Here is a 21,154-nt window from a genome sequence, read left to right as displayed (position 1 = left end):
TTTAAGCCAGGAGATGGCATAGGAACTGTTGTTCTTCAAGAAGTGCTGTTGTCCTAGCAGGTTTGGCTCAGTGGCTAGAGCATCGGCCTGCAGACTGAAGGGTCCCAGGTTCAATTCCAGTCAAAGGCATGTACGTTGGTTGCGGGCACATCCTCAGTAGGGGGTATGCAGGAGGCAGCTGATCGACGTTTCTCTCTCATCGATGTTTCTAACTCTCTATCCCTCTTCCTTCCTCTCTGTAAAAAAATCAATAAAATATATATATGTTTTAAAAGTGGTGTTAAACGTTGATCTCACAGGGAGGAGCTTGTCAAGGGTCTCAGACCAGAGTCTCCCAACAGGCTAACCGGAGCCAGCCTGGGAAGGAGGGAGCTGGCGGAGATGTTGAGGTGATGGAGCAGAGGGAACCTGGTGACTGGTTGCGGAGGGGAGTGAGACAGGGAGGAATCAAAGATGTCCCTTGGGCTGCATCTGGCAGATGAGGAAGATGAGGGTCATTGGGAATGAGGAGATGGGCTGGCATCTACTCAAGTCCTGCCTCTTCTCTTCAGCTGTGTTGCACGTTGGGGTCAGAGGGCCTCTGGATCCGTTGCCAGATCTCTGAGCAGAGCGGCATCTCCTCCTGTGACCTGAGGCCAGCCCCTCTCCTGTGGAAAGGAACGCTCGGCGCCACCGCCATGGGCCCCTGTGCTCGGCAGCGTCCTGCTCCTCCTTCTGTTCCAGTGAGAGCAGCTTTATCTGCGGCCCCGTGGGGCTCGTTCGGGTTGCGTAACATGCTTACTCATTAGGGCACAGCACACGTGAAACCGAAGAGACCATCCCACAGGCGGTCACCGGGAAGCACGGCTGAGGTCAGGCTTCCCACGGTGGGCGTACCTGTCTGAGCTCTGGTTGGCCACAGCTGTTGCTAGGCCGATGCCCTTTTAAGCAAAATTAGAAAGTCATCATGAACTGGTTATACTAGACTGCCTTCTTAAAAAAAAAAAAAAAAAAAAAAAATCTCTCCTATTTCATCTTCGTTTTGCTGCTTCACAGCTGCGATAGGAATAAGCAACTTTGGGTTACATTTAGTAGAAATGCCATACAGGCCACTGTCGGTGTATATATGGTTCTCAGATCCTGTCTAAGAAGGAAGGAGAGACTCTGTCCCTCAGAAGAGAACTGCGTAGCGAAGGAGTTTCCTGCTGTGGAACCGTAGTCTCTGCAAATCAGCGATTTGGGGCCTTTGTCCAATTTTTCAAATCCTTCGAGGGCTCTGAGTGGCGTGATGTTTTGTGGACCGGAGATGGACTGTGCGGCGGGACAGTCGGCAAGCTCTCCCCCGTGCCCTCCCAGTGCAGCGCTGCGCCTGGAGCGGAGGCCTCCGTGGGGAGCAGGGCCCGCGGCGCCCTGCCCTCCTCTCCTGCTCGGCCTCCGCTCTGCAGGATTCCAGATGAGTCAAGACAAGCACTGGCCTGGGAAAAAGGAAACGCCGCTCCTGCCAGCCTCCTGGAGACCGCTTCTATTTCAGCCTATTCCTGCCCCCTCGCTTCGGAGACTGTTTGGAGAAGGGGGAGGAGCGGGGGAGGCCTCAGCCAGCCCTGGGAAAGAGGACAGACAGCGAGCGCAGCCATTGCGGGAAGCCTGCAGAGGCAGACTGCGCAATCTGCAGGCCCCTTCCGTGGCTCGGCTCTCGTGTGCCATCCTGCAGCTGGCATTGCCGCTGCCAGGAGCCGCCCCCGCCTTCTCCTCTCTAAAGGCAGGGGGAGACGTCTCCTGGCAGAATGAACCCTTCCTGCCTTATAGCCTCGTTTCTCCTTCCTGCATCTCCAGGCCACGCTGGGACCTCGAAGCTGTTAGGAGGAAAGGATCTTGGACGTGGGAGGGGCCCGAGGGAACTGTGAAAAGAAAAGCAGCATTGACTCTTCCTGGATTAACCACGCGTGGGGTCGGTAAAGCTCTTTTGTATTTTGAAGAAAGACGATCAGCTAAGGAAACCTGCTTTTACCTGCAGCCCAGGCCTCCTCTGCCTTTTGGCCCTTTTCTGTAAGGCTGCTGGTAACTACTAATCTGATCCACGAAGGTTTATTGGAATCCCTCCCGGTGACATAGTTGCATTTTAAAAGGAGCTCGTTCCCTCGCTGCGCTGAGAGAAGGCAAATCCAAAGAGGAGATTACTAAACGGCAAGCACGTGGGAAGTAGGCCATGGCTGTAGAAAGGACTCCGGGGCTGGGTGATCCTGGGTTCACATCCTGACTCCACCCTCGCTGGCTGCCTGGCCCGGCACTTCTCCCAGCTGGCTCCCAGTCTGACAAAGAGCTCAGCGCCCCGCACAATACCACCAGCACCCAAGCCGGTTGTAACCAGTCCTCAGTTCTCCTGTCAAATCTCCCCCCTCTCTGCTCCTCCTTCACCACCGTGTGCAAGATCGACCACACTCAAAGGCCTGTTGTCGAATCACGAACGTTAACTGTTGCTATATCTGGTTTAGTTGTACAGTGTTCTCTTCTTGGGATCTTTAGAACATTTATTAATTTATTGTGGAATGTATCACGTACACAGAAAAGTTCATGAAACACAGAAGTGTGCCCGTTAGCAAACAGTTATAAAGGTGTCCCCCACATAACCACTACCCAGGTCAAGAAAGACAAGTGCAGCCCTGCTCTAAAGCGGCATGCAGACATAAGGCCTTGGTGTCCCCAGAAGTCATTTCTGACTGTGGCATCTGGGGAGGTGCTGCTGGTACCTGGCCTCGGAGGCCAGGAATGCGAACACAAGGCAGCTGGCCCCCAGCGCAGAACTGTCCAGCCCAAAGGTCAGTAATGCCCGTGACACCCCGCGGCAACACACTCTGACCCAACATGATTGCCTGATGTTTAGAAACCCAGCACTTCCATAGGTGAACGAACTTTCAGGAAAAGATTCGGATCCTCCAGAACCGTGGTCGGCAAACTGCGGCTCAAGGGCCACATGCAGCTCTTTGAGTCCTTGAGTGTGGCTCTTCCACAAAAATACCACGGCCTGGGCGAGTCTATTTTGAAGAAGTGGCATTAGAAGAAGTTTACGTTTAAAAAATTTGGCTCTCAAAAGAAATGTCAATTGTTGTCCTGTTGATATTTGGCTCTGTTGACTAATGAGTTTGCCGACAAGAACAAGCTTAGATTTACGTAATGCATTGTTCCTAGTAATGACATCCCAGTCCACTAGTTGGTCTGGTAGAGGGTGGGGTGGTTAGTGGGGGAGGCGAGCCAGCATTTCCGATGAAGGATCTGGAGTTACTAGACCTTCTAATAGCTTGGCCAGTTTGTCTCCTCTCCATGCTGCCCAACGCTTTGATCACCCCTGTCAATTTGCACCAATCTTGGGAATCAACTCATGTACACGTTCATCGAAGCCAGACGTGTTCCCTTTTACTAGCCATTAAATCGTGAGTCAATGACACGCTGCACTCTTTCCAACAATTTGTCCCAGCCGCCGTGCACTTGAAACGCTTTGTGTCTGTCCGTTTATTGCAGGACTTGGTCGTTCGTATTGTTTTCATCCTTGGCAACCTGACAGCGAAAAGCAACCAGGCTCGTGAGCAGCTTTTCAAAGAGGAAGAGAGCATCCCGACCCTGCTGTCCCTGTTCCGGGCCTTCCACGAGCTGGACCTGCATCCCTCGAGGCCAGCCGGCGACGGGGATGAGCAGCGGAAGCCGCGGAAGCCACGGGCCCTGGTGGAGGACGTGCTCATCAAGCTGACCCGCGTGCTCGCCAACTTGGCCATCCACCCGGGCATCGGGCCGGCCCTGGCCACCGACCCGCAGGTGGTGGGCCTGCTCCTCGCCACTCTGGGTAAGAGCCCGGGACAGCTCTGTGCGCTGGGCGTGAGGAGGGTCTTATTCATACAACCAGCTCGCTTCGGTGAGACTTCTCAGCCCTGCGAAAGAAAAACCCTCTTCTGTTCAGAAAGACCTCAAAGATAATCCAGATTTTTTTTTAAATGAAAAAAATAGTAATATGTATTACTGCTAAAACCCACGCTACGAGGGTGAATTTTATGGCATGTGAATTACATTGCAATATTTAAAAAAATATTCCATTCAAGTTACTGAAAACTGGCCCAAATAACCACACAGGGTTTAAAATCCCACATTTTCCCATGGGTAGCCCGCAGGAGGAAAGCTTACTTTGCTTTTTGTTTCTCAGGTTGTCAGGTTATTTGTAATTGCAGCCCCAGGTTATTCAGATCCTATCTTGCCCCTGTGTGAGTCAGCTCATGCTGCCCTGACAAAACACTGCAGACCGGCGGCTCGCACACCAGAAGTGTGTGTTTCTCAGAGTTCTGCAGGCAGGAAGCCCAGCACCCGGTGCTGGCTGGCTGGCTCCTGTGAGAGCTCTCTCCTCGGCTTGCAGATGACTGTTCACGAGGCCTTTCCTCGAGGTGTGCACGTGGAGGGCGAGAGAATGCTCTCTTCCTCTCATAACTCCACCATCCTCCGGAGAAGGACTACCCTATGACCTCATTTAACTCTAATTGCCTCTTAAAACCCCTGTTTTCAAATATTACAATCCCATTGGAGGTTAGGACTTTAATATATATGAATCTGGGGAAATGGACACAATTCAGCCAATAATATTCAGCCCCTGGCACCCCCAAATTCACATCCTTTTCACATGAAAAATGCATTCATTCCTTCTCAGCAGCCCCAAAAGTCTTAGCTCACTCCAGCATCAACTCTAAAGTCCAAGGTCCATAATCTCATTTATTAAATAGCATCTAAATCGGATATTGTGTGACTTAAGGTACAACTTAACCTGAGGGGGAAAAAGATTCCTCTCCAGTTGTAAGTCTGTAAAACCAGGCAAGTTGCGTGCTTCCAAAACGGGGAAGGCACAGGTTAGACATTCTCGTTCCAACAGGGAGAAAGAGAAACCAAGTTTTGGTTGCCAGGTCCCAAGCAAGTGCAAAACGCATCAAGTAACTCCATCTTAACGCACGCACTGGTCCTCCAGCCAGCGGTGCTCCCACCCACAAGGCCGACTTGGGAGTCGGGACACGGCCGACGCTCCATGAATACCCGGAGAAAGACAGAGCAAATGAGAATATGTTTTCTGTAGCATATGAATGACTGGATCTTCCTTTGAATAGAGTAAGCTACAAAAGGCCATTCTCTCATGAAAATAAGGCCAAGGGGCGAGAGAATGAAATCAGAAAACATAAGAGCTAGCACGTCCCCTGATCAGCGCGCGCGCGCACACACACACACACACACACACACACACACACACACCCCTTATTCCCTGAGGAAGTTTGGTTTCATACAAGAGGTAAAAGGCATGTCCTAACCAAGCACGGCCCCAAGGTGTGTGCAGGTGTGGAGGTAGCTCCCGGCCAGGCTGGGGCAGGGGTGGAGGGGATATGCGGGGTCGGAGGTGAGAGGCAGAGACTCGCTCATGTTGCTGTACTGATCGTTGGCTCAGTGTAACCAGTGTGACTTCCTCTGACTGCGAGCTTACCCCTCACCAGATGTGGATACTTCAAAGGCAACTTAAGATAATCTGAAGCTCAACTCGTGACCTTCTCCCCAGATGGACCCTCTTCCGATTTATGTTCATCCAATTATGCAATTCGGAAACCCAGGGATCATACTGGGGATTCCTCTCCCTCACCCTTACCCCCCAATCTAGCCTTCACCACATACTCTCCATTTTCCTCCCCTAAATAGTTTTCAGTCTGTTCACTGTGTTCTATCTCTACCACCACCCACGCCTCAGCTACATGATTGGGCATCTGAGCCACAGGAGGCTCCTCATTGGCGTTTCTGCCTCTGTCCTTCTCTGCTCTGTGGCCAGATAAGTCTGCAGGTTGAGTGGAAGGCAGGGGCAAAATTACTGAAGCTCTGCCAGGACCGGTTTGGCTCAGTGGATAGAGCGTCGGCCTGCGGACTGAGGGGTCCCGGGTTTGATTCCGGTCGAGGGCATGTACCTTGGTTGCAGGCACATCCCCGGTGGGGGGTGTGCAAGAGGCAGCTGGTCGATGTTTCTCTCTCATCGACGTTTCTAACTCTCTGTCCCTCTCAATTCCTCTCTGTATGAAATCAATAAAATATATATTTTTAAAAAATTACTGAAGCTCTGTATGCTAAGCGAAAAGGCTCATTCATTCATTCACTGGTTCATTCATTTAATCATTTATTCATTCACTTATTCTTGCATTCAGCAACTAGTTATTGAGCACTCCCTATATGGCAAACGCTGCTTAAGGTGCTGGGAATGTAGCAATGAATAAGATAGGTGAATCACTCGTCCTCGTGGAACTTACATTTTAGGGCTAAAAGGCATATGTTAAACATAAAAGTCAAGTGGTCACATGTTCTATGGGAAACACGGACGTTGGGTGAGGAGCAGAGAGAATAACGGATGCCATTTTATATACGGTGCTTGAGGAAACGATGTCCAATAAGGTGACAGCTGAGCAACAAGCCAAAGCCTGTGAGGAGTGGGCTAAGTGGATAACTGGGAAGAGAATATATTCCAGACAGAGGGAATAGCAGTGCCAGCATTCGCAGGAAGGCTCGTGCCCCCATGTTCAAAGAGAGTACACAGACCAGAGCTGTCAGTCTGGGGCTGGGGGTGGGAGGCCAGAGAGGTCAGGACTGGGGCAGCCCAGAGAGGGCCTGGGGCCAAGTGAAACCAATGATGTTATCTGACTAACTTTTAAAGGATAACCATGCTGAGGATAGACTCAGGGAGGCAAAGGTGGGTGAAGAGAAGCCAATTAGGGGTGAGAGATGAGGGAGATCAGTGGCTGGCAAACTCATTAGTCCAACAGAGTGGCAAACCTCGGCTCAAGAGCTGCAGTTTGCCGGCCACTGGGCTAGATTGTAACAGAGCAAGTGAGAAGTGGCCAGAGTCTGTGTTTAGGGTCAGGGCGAACCAGGGGGCTTAGAGATGGCTGGGCTCCCTGGGGTGTTGGCATCTTTGCTTTACTATAGACACGAGGCCTAGACTTTTCCAGACCCCTCGGTTGGAAGGATGGGACTTAGTGTTCTAAACCCTGGGCAGGAGGCGTCCCCTGCATGGGGAGCATTTCCCCTAGGAAGGGTCACGGAAATAAGGCAGCAAACAGCCAGGGCGAGCAGCGTCCCTGCACAGACCTTGCCCAGGACAAGGGCGCGTCCCTGCTGCCACTGGGATTGGGGTTGTGGCTGCCGTGAGGACGGCACTGTGACTGCCCCTGCCATGAGTTCGTGACACCCTTACTCTGTTTCAGAATACAAGTCAATCGATGACTGCGAGGAGCTGGTGATCAATACTGCAGCAGCAATCAACAACCTGTCTTACTACCGAGTGAAGCACTCTGTGATTCAAGACCAAAAGCTACATGTGGCCGAATGTAAGGTTCAGAGTTGGGTTTGGGTAGAGGCATGTTCGTGGAAGGTTTGGATTTTATTAACTAAACACTGTACTAGAATCATTCATATTTTTTCATGTCCTGGCACAAATACCTAAGAGCCTGATATGATTCTGGGAAATTAGACTGACTGCACAGAAATGTGAGCGTCTTAATTCTTGCTGAAGGCCCCTGCAACTTGTATTTTATTATCATTTTTAATTTTTTAAATATATTTTATTGATTTTTTACAGAGAGGAAGAGAGAGAGATAAAGAGAGAGAAATAAAGAAACATTGATGGAAGAGAAACATCAATCAGCTGCCTCTTGCACAACCCCTACTGGGGATGTGCCCGCAATCAATGTACATGCCCTTGACCGGAATCGAACCTGGGACCTTTCAGTCCGCAGGCCGACGCTCTATCCACTGTACCAAACCGGTTTCAGCTTCATTTTTAATTTTTGAACCATCAGTATCAGTATTTACTATGATGACTGAGCTATTAATCATTGGTTTCCAATCGCCTTTACGTCAGAACTTGAACTCACTGGTTTTACTCTCTGGTCACAAACCCAGTGCTTGTAAAGCTCCTGGTGAGTGACAACACGGACGGAGTCCTGGAGGCCGTGCATGTGTTTGGAAATCTCTCCCAGGACCGCGCCGTCTGCGACTTCATTGTGCGGAAGAACCGTGAGTTACTCATACTTGTGTTCCTTGTACTTCTTGCCAGTCAACAGCGGCTCCGTCTGAGCTTGGGCCACCGCCATGTGATGCTTGTTTCCGCTTTGGGAGGAACAAGTGCCTTACATTCTGTTCCCTACGTAGTAAGGCCTCAGCTCAGGATGCCAAGATGGACTGGGCATGTTCTCCGTGATCCCTCTCCCTCGTGAGATTCTTCTGACATCTGAGACAGGGAAGAAGGGAGGGAGGGAGGGGAGAAGAGGAAGAGGGAGGGAGGAAATTATCTTGTACATTCATTTAGGATATTTCTGTCCTTGGGAATACTCAAGAGACCGTCTCCTCCAGGTACTAGAATGCCCATTGCAGTACTGCTTGTAACAGTAAAAGATGGAAACAACTTAAATGTCCATCAGCAGGCAAGAGCATAAGCACATTATGGTTTATTCATGCCATAATATGTCCCACAGCAATGAACTAGAGGTTCATGGATCAACATGGACCAACCTCAAATACATAGGCTAGGAGCAAAAATGTGACTGATAGGGGGGATATATGCAGAATAATGCCATTAAGGCAATGTTAAAACATGCAGAACAATCTTGGGTCTTGTTTATGTGATGATGTAGTAATGGTGTAAGGTATCGTGGTATGTGGAACAGATAAACTCCGCATTTCAGGTAGACGTTATCGTTGGAGGGGAAGGAATGCCCAGGTATAAAATGGGATCTGTAATGTTTTCTTTCTTGACAAAGACAGTTTCCTATGTACAGTAGTCCTTTTTCTTTTGAATGTGTTTGATCTCCATCTTCCTTTGCAAATCCAGACCTTTCTTAAATTGGGTGGCAGGTGCCCACGAGTTTATACTAGCCATCCTTTGTATGTTTCAAATAGCTCATGTGAGAATAATCACTAAAAATATGTTGATGTAAGAAATGTCCACCCTGTAGAGAATTTTTATGAGCTGATTTGAGCCAAACTGACACCATACACTGGGGAGCAACATCTCAAATGCTCCTGAGAATAACAGGTTTGCTCTCTTATGCATTTGAAAGTAAGGAGGGGGTGTGAGGAGAAGTGGGTGAGGGTGGGAGGAAGCCAGGCGGGGACTGGGCCACAGATGACATGCTTCCTTAAGGGCGTTACCCTCTGAGGGGTGTCACTTCCGGCATCTCAAAGGTGTGTGGGCCTCGATGCAGCAGACCAGTGGACAGGGTCTGGCTCAAAGCCTTTAAGGAAAGAAGGTATAGGCCTGGGGTGTGGCTGCCCTCCCCGGCCTTCCCAATTAGGGATTTATAAGTTATCACAGCACCCCTTTTTCGTCCACAAAAACCCAGTTATCCATGTTTGTGACAGATGATGTAGATCACATGTGTCAAACACAAGGCCCTCGGGCCAAATCCGTCCCGCCAGGCCTTGCAATGTGGCCCGCACCGCGCTGTCATCACTGCACTCCGCTGTGTTTCCATCACAATGACAGTTTATGACTGTTCAGTAAACCATTCGGCCCGCGATTTAGGCTGGATTTTAGATTTTGGCCCCTTCTCTGATTGAGTTCGACACCCCCAATGTAGATAATAGAGACAGAGAGGAACAGCAGCGCAGACTGTGCACACCATCTCACTTCTGCAGAGGCAACCCCTCCCATCCAGGTGTGCAGTCCTTAGACTCTAGGGACACACGTGTGTGAGGCAGCCTTTGCCAAGCTCACCCCTGGGCCCGTCCATGGGGCCCAGGTCGGCACAGGGTGGCCAGCTCCCAGGTGAGCAGGAAAACTGGAGGCAGAGAACACACCTTCCCCTTCTCCCCAGCCCTTGGCCCAGGCCCTGCTGGGACAGGAAAACGAGACACAGGGTTCCACTCCCAGGCGTCAGGGAAACGGCTTTCTGGAGGTGGGGAGAGGTGCTCACTTTGAGGTCCCCGACCAGGAAGTCCTGCCTGGCCACGCCCGGTTCCCAGGGCTCTGATTCAGACTCCGGTGGCCTCCGGAGGACTGGGGGGAAGGTAGCATCAGGAGCCCTCTCCTGTATTTAGAGAAAAATGCTGCTGGAGATTCCAAAAGGCCGGTGAGATGTTAAGTGGTTGAGCTCGACCTATGAACCAGGAGGTCAGGGTTTAATGCCCGGTCAAGGGCACATGCCTGGGTGGTGGGCTTAATTTCCAGTGGAGAGCGTGCAGAGGGCATCCAACCAATGATTCTCTCTCATCATTGATGTTTCCATCTCTCTCTCCTTCTCCCTTCCTCTCTGAAATCAATATATTAATTAAAAAAAAAAAAAAAAAAAAAAAAGGCCGGTGAGATGTTAAAGATGAACGGCACCTGTGTGGCTGGCGTCCATGGCTTCCTCCTTTCCAGGGGCAGCGACTCTACCACGGCCTCAGCCGTGAGAGGGCGCGCTCTCGGGGTCAGATACAGCGGTGCCTGGGGACAGGGGAGCTGGGGTGGGACAGGTCACTGCTGGGCAGTGGGTGAGGCCTCAGGAAGAAAGGGTTAAATCTCCCGGCAGGCTTTGCAGCTTTTGCAAGCCACTCCCCTTTGCCCTTTGCCCTTTCCCCTCCAATAAGGAGGAATGAGCCGCAGCTGAGCACCCCGCGCTTCCCCGGCCCACAATTGCTCTCTGCCCTCCCCAGTGCACAAGTTCATGATCGCGCTGCTGGACGCCACGCACCAGGACATGTGCTTCTCGGCCTGCGGTGTCCTCCTGAACCTCACGGTGGACAGAGACAAGCACGCCATCCTCAGGGAAGGAGGCGGCGTTACCAAGTAAGTGTCGGGGCACAGAGTCCCGACTCGATTCTCTCGGGATCCAGAGGGCACAGCTTTCCGGGGAGTCGAGGCCCCGCTGGTCACTGCCCCGGGGCAGCAGGGTTCCGGTATTTGGAGGAGCTGCGTTGGGGCCGATGAGGGGGCTTGGTTCCCACCGGACACGTACGCTAATTCAGAAGCAGGTGGCGGGGACTTTGTAGCCGTTTACATGTGGGGATAGGAACATATTTTAAACAGCCACCGGAGTACGCGCGTTGCCTGTTACACATCGCGGAAGGGTAACCGTCGCCGTGCTAAAGCTGTGCCCGTGAACGAGAGCCTGACCTAGTAACGTTTTCAATTTGCCTCTCGTGACCTCAGGTTGGTGGATTGTTTGAGAGACTTTGGCCCGACCGACTGGCAGCTGGCCTGCTTGGTTTGCAAAACGTTGTGGAACCTGAGCGACACTATCGCGAACGCCTCGTCCTGTTTCGGGGATGAAGACACCAGCACGCTCCTGGTCCTGCTGACCTCGTTCCTAGGTGAGCCTCCTCCCGGCGAGTCTGTGAGTGTTCGCACAGTGAGATGGGCTTATCCCTTGGCCCCGTGTGGGCACAGATTGGTATGCGTTTGGGCGGTTAGATGTCTACAAGCAGCAACAGCCTGTTGAAGGTGATGGTAATTTAGAAGTATCCGGAAGGGGCTGGATGTGATTTACAGCTGGGGCACAAAAACCTAATTCATTGGACCTGTCGTGCTTTCTTCTGTGGCTCCTCTCCCACTCCCTCCTTCTCCCCTTCCCTCCCTCTCCCCTTCTCCCTCTCCCCTTCTCCTTCTCCCCTTCTTCCTCTCCCTCTCCCTCTCCCCTCCGCTGTCCCTCCCTCCCTCTTTCTCTCTCTCCCACTCTCTCCCACTCTCTCTCTCTCTGCTTTTCCTATAGATTGCATACATATAAGATGCTATTGTTTAAAGGTATATGCACATGGTTGTAATTGAGACAATATGGCTAAAAGCTGCTCTGCGTTAAGCCATGCTGCGAAGTGGCACTCTACACTCCCATGGGCAGCTGTGTTCCTCGACTCTGGTCTGCATCTGCTCAGGGCGTGGGAAACTCCCCGACATCGCAGGGGGCCCGTGCCGTGAGGTGGGACATCACTGATACAAACCAGAGGGAAGGGGAGAGCGTCTTCCCTTTTTAAAACGCCCATTTTTGGAAGAATTGTTCTCATGCTGGGCTAGGTCTAACCGCAGTGACCAGGGGGCAGTAGATGATGTTTTCAAGACCCTTTTCCCCAAAGGGAGAAGGACCTGCCCTCGCCAGCCAGGTGTGTGGGGGCTGCCGAAGGCGCCGTTCGGGGTAAGCTGGGCTCCAGGTGGTGCCGTTCGATGCGAGAATCTCTCAGAACCTGGCGTTTTATCTCTGACGCGGGGCCTGATCATGGCTGCCCGGCTGCAGGCGGTCACGAGGCCCACGCCAACATCTGAGGGCCCTGCGGAGAGACCCGTGGGTTCTGAGTTTAAGTCCCCATGTCAGCGTTTACAGGAGAGGTTTAGCCTCCCTCAGCTGAGAGGTCCCGGTGGCTGAGACGGGGACGATGGATGCCCGCTTTGCAGAGGCGCTGGAGTGAGAAACGAGGGCCAGGCCCCCGGAGCGTGGTCCTGAAGGCGCTTTGAAAGCCCCGAGTGTTGTAACGATGCAGGTTAAACAGGAACTCGGCACTGGAAGGTGTGCCGCCTTCCAGATACATACAATGTTATGCGTGTGAGAGTAAGGACAGGCGAGAGGGATTTAAGCCCCTGAGGTTTGCCGTCTGCCCTGTGGCCCGGAGCACCTTGCTCCATTCAGTTCTTGGGGCAGAGCAGTGGGAGCCGCTGGGAATGTAAGGAAAACGCACTGACCCTGGCCCCATCCCCAGGAACTCTGATTCAGGGGCTCTGGGTGAGGTCCATGGCCTGTTTTTAACAAGTTTCACAGGTGAGTCTGCTCCGTGGCCAGGCTGAAAAGAACCTGTGCCTGGTTAATGAGTTAGAGGGAAGGGGGCACCTGGAAGCAGGAAGCCAGCAGGGTGTCAGAGAGCATCTGGGAGGGGCTGTAGAAGGATCCAGCCTCTAGGCTGCAGGGCTGCGTGCCTCAGGCAGCAGTTGCCTCCGCCGCAGGCTCTCTGTGGCTGCCTTTGGCACCTCAGCCTGGGGCAGTCAGCCATAACTAACGGGGATGAGGGGCCATGGGCACAAGGATGCTTAGACGGGGGTGTGGGCAAGCTTTTCGGCAGGGGCAGCACACCCAGCAGGCACCAAGGGCAGGGGGCCTACCACGCTCCGCCCCCCAGCCTCCCCTTAGCCTCGATCGCCTCTGCCTGTGCTGCAGGCCCTTCTCGGAGAGCTTGTCACACCCCGTCACATCGTCAGGAATGTGTACTCATATAGCAGTTCACCTTGAGCTCTGTGACTTCTCCTGTGCTATTGTTTTGTATCTTTATCTTATGTCACACTCCAACTGGGCCAGGTTAGGGAAAGGACGTATAGGTCCTTGGCAGATGCTTGTGGATTGGCTCAGTGAGTGGGGCCTGGTCTCCGTAGTGCTGTGTACTTTCTAAAGCCTGTTCCTTCTCTCCTCAGACCCCCTCTCTCAGGCCACCAGCTCGGTGACAGGAGAGGGAAGGCGGTCTGAGAGGGTTAAGGGACTTGCCTAGGGTCGGAGTGTAGCAAAGCTGGGACTCTCCATCAGAAGCTTCACATCCAGTCCTGTGCTCTTCTGCTGGCCCATGCCGTGTACCCCCTCGCCCTGCCGGGGAGGGGCTGTGGCATGGCTAATGAAAGGAAACGCGGCCCATCGGGCAGCCCAGGCTCCAGAACAGCCTCGGGACTTCTCACAGGCTCATGGTTGAGAGAAAGCCAGGAGCCCTGAGGCCGGGCTTTCTCTCCCAGTGTGGACCTCAGACAGGGTGGGAGCTGTGTCTGGCCTGTGAGCTGGGTGGCAGCAAAGGACATGCATAAAAGTCTAGAATGTATTTCAATTTCAGTTCTTTTACACAGATAACTAAAAAACAGGCCAATTTGAAAACAGGATGAGCTGTTAAATAACAGTCTTGTTGAAGTGTGAGCACTGTTTTTAGAAATAATGGCAAGGCAATTCATAAATAATGTGTTAGCCAACTTTTTCTTGATGGGTACTGGGGGGAAAAGGATAAAGTGATGGTCCATCTGCTACATAGTAGGGATGCCTAGATGTTGACAGTCTTTCTGGAAAGTGTGTAAAAAGAATGTTGTCTAAAACCTCCTGAGGTATTACAATCACTTCTTATAAACTCACTAATGGCCTGGTGCACAGAGGAGAGAGAGAGAAACATCAATGCTGAGAGAAAATCATTGACTGGCTGCCTCCTGCATGCCTCCTACTGGGAATCAAGTCCACAACCCTAGCATGTACCCTTGACCAGAATCCAAGCCGGGACCTTTCAGTCCACAAGCTGACACTCTATCCACCGAGCCACACTGGCTAGGACAAGAGAATTCATTTTTGAATGAAAGTTTAGGGCTCAGAAAAACCTGGAAGAGAGTTAGCAGAAGAAAGATCTAGAACTCTGAAACCATAGAGTCTCACAGACCCCCCTCCCTGTGCAGGAGGAGCCCGGTGGGAAGGGCCGTGAAGGCATCACGTGCTATCAGCACTCTCTTCCCGAGGCCTGGCTCCTTGGTGGGTGGGGACAGCCAGGTCTGCTCATGGGCGCCTGGCTGAAGTGCCAGCCCAGCCCTTCTCTCAATGCACAGCTGCCCGCTGGGTGGAGAGGGGAGGAGAGGAGGCAATGCACACACTGGAATTCCAGGGCCCCTGCCCTTCCCAGAGTAAGCTTACTTACTGTGGGAGTGGGGGGAGAGGAGGGAGACACAGAGTGCCAAAGTGCAGAGTGTACAGAAAGGTACGGTGTAAACAGCAACTAAGCCGTTTATAAAGGGATTTTAATTAGCGCCATGAGGGACGTTTACCAATTATGTGAGTAGCAATATTTGTTGTCATTTTAGGGCTTAATGGTTACCACTTAAGAAGTCTGCCTCACCCACGGGCCTGGCAAGGGGCAGGCCGGTGTGTTTTCCTACCAGGCTTCACCTGGGGGGTGAGGCCCCTGTAAACAAGGGACATCCGGCGGCAGCCAGCCACAAGCCGTAGTGGCCATTTGTCTCCCTATGTAGACAGATAGATATACTTCAGATGCTTACAGAATTCAGGATGTCTTTGGATTAAGAAGCTAATTAAAATTGTGATTTTCCTTTTTCCTTTTTTTACAAATGCTTTTCTGCATTACCCATGGACTCACTTGGCATTCTCATACTCGTTGGGATACTCACCTTCTCCCACTTTGCACTGTTATGGGTCAGATCATAGGGTTGTCTCTTTAAGGAAGTATGCCCAGGCTGCTCTGAAGGCAGCACATAGATTTTTAGTAAAGTTCTAAGTGTCAAACACAACTGTGCTACTTTCCCAAAAGATTTCCTAACTCCTTTTATATCTGTCAACCACTGAAGTAGTTAACTTTTTTTCATGCACAGGTTGGGAAGTAATCTATTAATACTTTGTTCCGAGCAATTGTGACCTGTCTTTTGGATGGGGACTTATTTATCCACATAGGATATTAGTTGAAATAAAAGCTCAATGCAATTTAGACTTGTTTGAGAAGATTATTGTCCCTTTTTTTAATTAAGAGACTAAAATATACTTATTGTAAAATATTTGTGAAGAACAGAGGAGAGTAAAAAACTTCTCTAATAAGAAAGATTGTCAAAACAAAATCAGAAGAAGAAAAGAAAAAAAGCTTTTTAGCCCACAAATCCTAGCTGTGCCATGTTGGAATAAGGGAGGACCCAGGATGAGTTGCCATCAAAAATTAAACTTTATTCAATAGGATTATATTTTCAAATAATTGCTGTAATTTTAATTTTTCTGATACAGACGAAGAACTAGCACTGGATGGCAGTTTTGACCAAGACTTAAAAAACTATCACAAACTCCACTGGGAAACAGAATTCAAACCTGTGGCACAGCAGCTCCTAAACCGAATTCAGTCTCATCACACATTCCTGGAACCCCTGCCCATTCCTTCTTCCTAACATGATGCAAATTAACACCGGAAACAGGAAGGCAGGTCACCTTCATTCTTAAGAAGTGGTAATAAACATGAACATTTTTTTTTTTCAGTGTTAACAAATATTGAAAAAGTTTCAGGTACTGATATTAGTGAGTAGTTGAAGTATTTAAAAATAAATAAGCATTTCTTCTTGTTAGGTATTATGGGAAAATGAATGTACATGTGCTTTCTTCTATGAGAAATGTAAGATAAAATATATATATATGCATGGTTTTTATCAGAAAATGACTTTTTCTTCTATTCTCTACTCAATCATTTAATTCTAGTCTTAAAATCCAGATTTCACAATTCTGGAATTTAAGTGCTTCTCACCCAGTAGTTAAAGGAACTTTATAATGAAGACTATTCCTTTTTTTTTTTTTTTTTTTTTTTTTTACATGGAAAGAGTAGTGGTCAATACTCTTAGGAATATATTGCTACATAAGCATCTATATGAATTCTTATGTCATCCTATATAATAAAAGGCTAATAAGCAAATCGGCTGAATGGCAGATCAGTTGCTATGATGCACACTGATCATTAGGGGGCAGACGCTAAACATAGGAGCTGCCCCCTGGTGATCCGTGCACTTCCACAGTGGGAGTGCTGCTCAGCCAGAAGCTGGGCTCAGGGCTGGAGAGCTCAGCAGCAGTGGCAGTCGGACATCCTCCGAGGGCTCCCAGACTGCGAGAGGGTGCAGGCCAGGCTGAAGAACCCTTCCCTCCCTCCCCCAAAGTGTATGAATGTCATGACCTGGGCCTCTAGTCTAATAATTTTCTGGTCAGACACCAGTATTTTTGTGGTTCTCATATTAAGAGAAGTAAGCAGAAAAACGAGGGAAGACCACTTTGGGCCTTCTACTCTCGTTTGTTTTTTAAATCTCTATATTTGAGAAAATTACAGATGTCTCCCTTTTTTGCCCCCATTGCTCCACTCCACCCAGTTCTCTCCCCACCCTAGACCTTCATCAGTCTACTGTCTGTGTCCAGAGGTAATGCATCTATGCATATAAGTTCTTTGGTTAATTTCTTCCTCAACCCCCTCCTGCCTTCCTTCTGAGATTCATCGTGTTTCCAACACTTATTTTCTGTTTTGTTTTTAGCCATCCTAATGGGTATAAAGTATTATCTCATTGTGGTTTTGACTTGCATTTCTCTATTAATTACTGATGCTGAGTATCTATTCACATGTTTGTTGACCATTTGTATATCATCATCAGAAAAATGTTGTCATACAAACCCCCTGCCCATTTTATAACCAGGTTTGTTTTGTTATTATTGAGTTGAAGGTGTTTATAAATCTTGGATATTAACTCCTTACCAGATACATGATTTGCAAATATTTTCTCCCATTACATATGTTGCCTTTTCACTTCATTGATTGTGCCCTTGATGCACAGAAGTTTTTAAGTTTGATGTAGTCTCATTTGCCTATTTTTTCTTTTGCCTTTGCTTTGGTGTTGTTATATCTAAGAAATCACTGCCAAATCCAATGTTCTAGAGCACATGTGTCAAACACAAGGCCCGCGGGCCAAATCCGTCCCGCCAGGCCTTGCAAAAATGTGGCCCGCACCGCGCTGTCATCACTGCACTCTGCTGCGTTTCCATCACAATGACAGTTTGACTGGTCAGTAAACCATTCGGCCCGCGATTTAGGCTGGATTTTAGATTTTGGCCCCTTCTCTGATTGAGTTCGACACCCCTATTCTAGAGCTTTTCCCTTGTTTTCTTCTAGAAATTTTATAGTTTTTTTTTAAAAAAATATATATTTTATTGATTTTTCACAGAGAGGAAGAGAGAGGGATAGAGAGTTAGAAACATCGATGAGAGAGAATCATTGATCAGCTGTCTCTTGCACACCCCCTACTGGGGATGTGCCCGCAACCAAGGTACATGCCCTTGACCGGAATCGAACCCGGGACCTTTCAGTCTGCAGACCGACTCTCTATCCACGAGCCAAACCGGTCCCGGCAGAAATTTTATAGTTTTAGTTCTTATATGGAGAACTAAATTCATTTTAATTAAGTCTTGTATATGGCATAAAGTAAAGGTCTAACTTCATTCTTTTGCACGTGAATATCCAGTTTTCCCAGCACTACTTGTTGAAGAGGCTGACCTTTCCTCAGTGAATGGTCCTGGAACTCGTGTCAAAGATTATTTGATCATATAATGAGGGTTTATTTCTGGGCTCTCTGTTCTATTCCATTGGCCTATATGTCAGTCTTTATGCTGGTACCACATTGTTTTGATTACTGTAGCTTTGTGATATGTTTTGAAGTAGGACATGAGCAATCGCCAACTTTGTTCTTTTTCAAAATTGTTTTGACTTTCAGGTTCTCTGAGACTTCATATGAACTTTAAGATGGATCTTTCTATTTCTGCAAGAAAAAGGCATTTTTTAGAGATTGCAGTGAATTTATATATTGTTTTAGGCAGTATTGACATCTTAACAATATGAAGTCTTTCAATCCATGAACAACAGGATGTCTTTCCATTTATTTGTGTCTTTAATTTCTTATAGCGGTGTTATTGTTTTCAAGGTACAACTCTTTCAACTCCTTGGTTAAGTTTATTCCTAAGTATTCATTATCTTTGATGCCATTGTAAATGGAATTGTTTTCTCTATTTCCTTTTCAGATTGTTCATTTTTAGCATATAGAAATTCAACTTACATTTGCATGTTGGTTTTGTATTATTAAATTCGATTGGATTTATTAGCTCTAACGGTTTTTTTTGTGTATAGAATCTTTAGGGTTTTCTGCATATAAGACCATGTCACCTGTACACAGAGATAATTTCACTGCTCCTTTCCAGTGCGGATGCCTTTTCTTTTTCTGGCCTCGTTGCTCTGGCTGGGCCTTTCAGTACTGTGTTGTATAGGAGTGGTGAGAGTAGGTATCATCAGGGACATTGGTCTGTAGTTTTAATTTATTGTAGTGGTGTTCTCTCTCCGTTTTGGGGGGAAGAGTTTGAGGAGGATTGGTGTTAATTTTCCTTTAAATGTTTGGTGGAATTCTCCAATGAAACTGTCTCAGCCTGGGCTTTCTTGGGAGTTTTAAATTACTGATTCAATCTTGAGTGTTTCCGTTATCTAATTTGTTGGTATACTATTATTTATAGCATTCTCTTACAAATATATGGCCTTTATTACGTTGAGATATATACTCTCTCTCCCCCAATTTGCTGAGAGTGCTTATCATAACTGGATATTGGATTTTGTCAAATGCTTTTTCTACATCTATTGATATGACCATATGGGTTTTATCCTTTATATTGTTTATGTGCTGTATCATGTTAATTAATTTGTGAAAATTATAGGTCAATATCCTTCATGAACATAGATGCAAAAATGCTCAGTAGACATATGAAAATACATTCAACATCACTAATCAGGGAAATTATTTATAGTTTCATATCACTGTGATGAGAGAAGTTGCTTGATATGATTACAGTTTTCTTAAATTTATTGAGAATTGTTTGGTCTAAAATGTAGTCTATCCTGAAAAAATGTTCCATGTGCACTTCAAAAGAATGTGTATTCTGCTACTTGTGGGTGAAATCCTCTAAAAATGTTAACTCAATCTGGTCTAAGGTGTCACTTAAGGTCACTATTTCCTTGATTTTTTTTATCTGTCTGACTTATCCATTGATGTCAATAGGGTGTTAAAGTTCCCTACTATTACGTCATACTCTCCATCTTTCCCTTTATGTCTATCAGCATAGGGTGGGAAAAAGTTGGTTTACAGTTATGAGTATGCAAAACAGTTTATTTTTGAATTATAATCCATAAGAACAAGTATAAACCTATTTTTGTCCCACCCTGTATTTGCTTCATGAATTTAAGTGTTTCTACAATGGATGTATAGATATTTACAAGAGTTATAGTCTCTTATTGGATTGATCCCTTCATGAGTATGAAATACCCTTCTTTGACTCTTGTTAGAGTCTTTTTTTTTTTTTAAAGTCTATTTTGTCTGATAAAGTATTGCTACCTCAACTCCTTCCTTCCTCCTATTTTCATTGCAGTATCTTTTTCCATTCTTTACTTTTAGTCTGTGTGTCCTTCTACCTGAGGTAGATCTCTTGTAGGCAGCATATGTATGGGCCTTTTTATCCATTTAGCCACCCGTATGTCTTGATAGAAACATTTGAATCATTCATATTTAAATCAGTTATTTCCATTTTATTTTCTGTTTGTTTTTTGTAGTTCTTCTCTGTACCTTTCTTATTCTCCTGCTCTATTCACTTATAAGTTGGTGACTTTCTATAGTGGTGCTCAGATTCCTTTTATTTTTTCTGTATTTCTTGTAGATTTTTGGTTTGTGGTTTTCATGTACTTCATACATACCAATAGCAATCTATTTTCATTGATGGTCACTTAAGTTTGAGCACCTTCTAAAATCAGTACAATTTGTACTCCATATTTGTTTTGGTCATTATTTTTTACTTACTTTGTGTGTATGTGTTTGTATGTATTCCTTAATTTATTTTTATAATTATACATGATCTTGCTATTTTTTGCCTTTTAATATTTGTAATAGCTTTAGAGTTGTTTGATCCACTGCTTTTGTTTGCCTTTGTCAGTGAAATTTTTATTTTTTTTCTATATTTACATTTTAAAATATTTTCTTTGTAAAGAAGTCCCTTCAACATTTCTTGTAGTACTAGCTAAGTGGTAATAAATTCTTTGTTTTTTTCTTGTCTGGAAAACCTTTTCTGTCTCCTTCAATTCTAAAAGATAGCCTTGCTGGGTAGAGTAGGCCCTTGCTTTTCACCACTGAATATTTCTTGCCATTCCCTTCTGATTTGCAAAGTTTCTGTTGAGAAATCAGCTGACAGTCTTATGGGAGCTCCCTAGTAGGAATCTAACTGCTTTTCTTTTTGCCTTTAACCTTTGGCAGTTCAAATATACATATGATGTATCTTGGTGTAGGCTTCTTTGGTTTCATCTTGTTTGGGATGACTCTATGCACTTCTTGGACTTTATGCCTTTTTCCAGTCAAGATGTCAAAGTAGATAAAACTCTGTGTAGGCCACCATCCTTCTCTGATGCAATCTCCCCAAGTTTTCACAGCCAGATGTTATGGGGACTCCTCTTCCTGGTATTGATGCCCCAGATTGGGGAGCCTGGTATGGGACTGGGGACCTTTGATTCTCTTCTGCAGCGGAGATCTCTCTCCTGAATCTTAATTGAACCTTAACTGCCACACTATGGGTGGGGACCTGCCTGTTCCACTCCTCTGCCCCTCCTA

The 21,154-nt window shown here is 47.5% G+C and overlaps 1 protein-coding gene across 1 annotated transcript in view; it reads left to right on the top strand.

Moving 5' to 3' along the window:
* The window catches only part of ARMC2 (armadillo repeat containing 2), an 85,178-nt gene extending 69,012 nt beyond the window's left edge, over window positions 1-16,166 (top strand). The window contains exons 12-17 of the mRNA XM_036415008.2: window positions 3,496-3,814; window positions 7,236-7,358; window positions 7,933-8,046; window positions 10,666-10,798; window positions 11,162-11,322; window positions 15,729-16,166. Coding sequence (XP_036270901.1) covers window positions 3,496-3,814; window positions 7,236-7,358; window positions 7,933-8,046; window positions 10,666-10,798; window positions 11,162-11,322; window positions 15,729-15,886 — 1,008 coding nt within the window. The 3' untranslated portion in view covers window positions 15,887-16,166. The remainder of the gene's footprint in view (window positions 1-3,495; window positions 3,815-7,235; window positions 7,359-7,932; window positions 8,047-10,665; window positions 10,799-11,161; window positions 11,323-15,728) is intronic.
* The last annotated feature ends 4,988 nt before the right edge of the window (window positions 16,167-21,154 follow it).

This window comes from Pipistrellus kuhlii, unplaced genomic scaffold, assembly GCF_014108245.1.
Source record: "Pipistrellus kuhlii isolate mPipKuh1 unplaced genomic scaffold, mPipKuh1.p scaffold_m20_p_5, whole genome shotgun sequence".
Taxonomy (NCBI): Eukaryota; Metazoa; Chordata; class Mammalia; order Chiroptera; family Vespertilionidae; genus Pipistrellus; species Pipistrellus kuhlii.
This window is presented reverse-complemented; position numbering and strand designations above follow the sequence as displayed.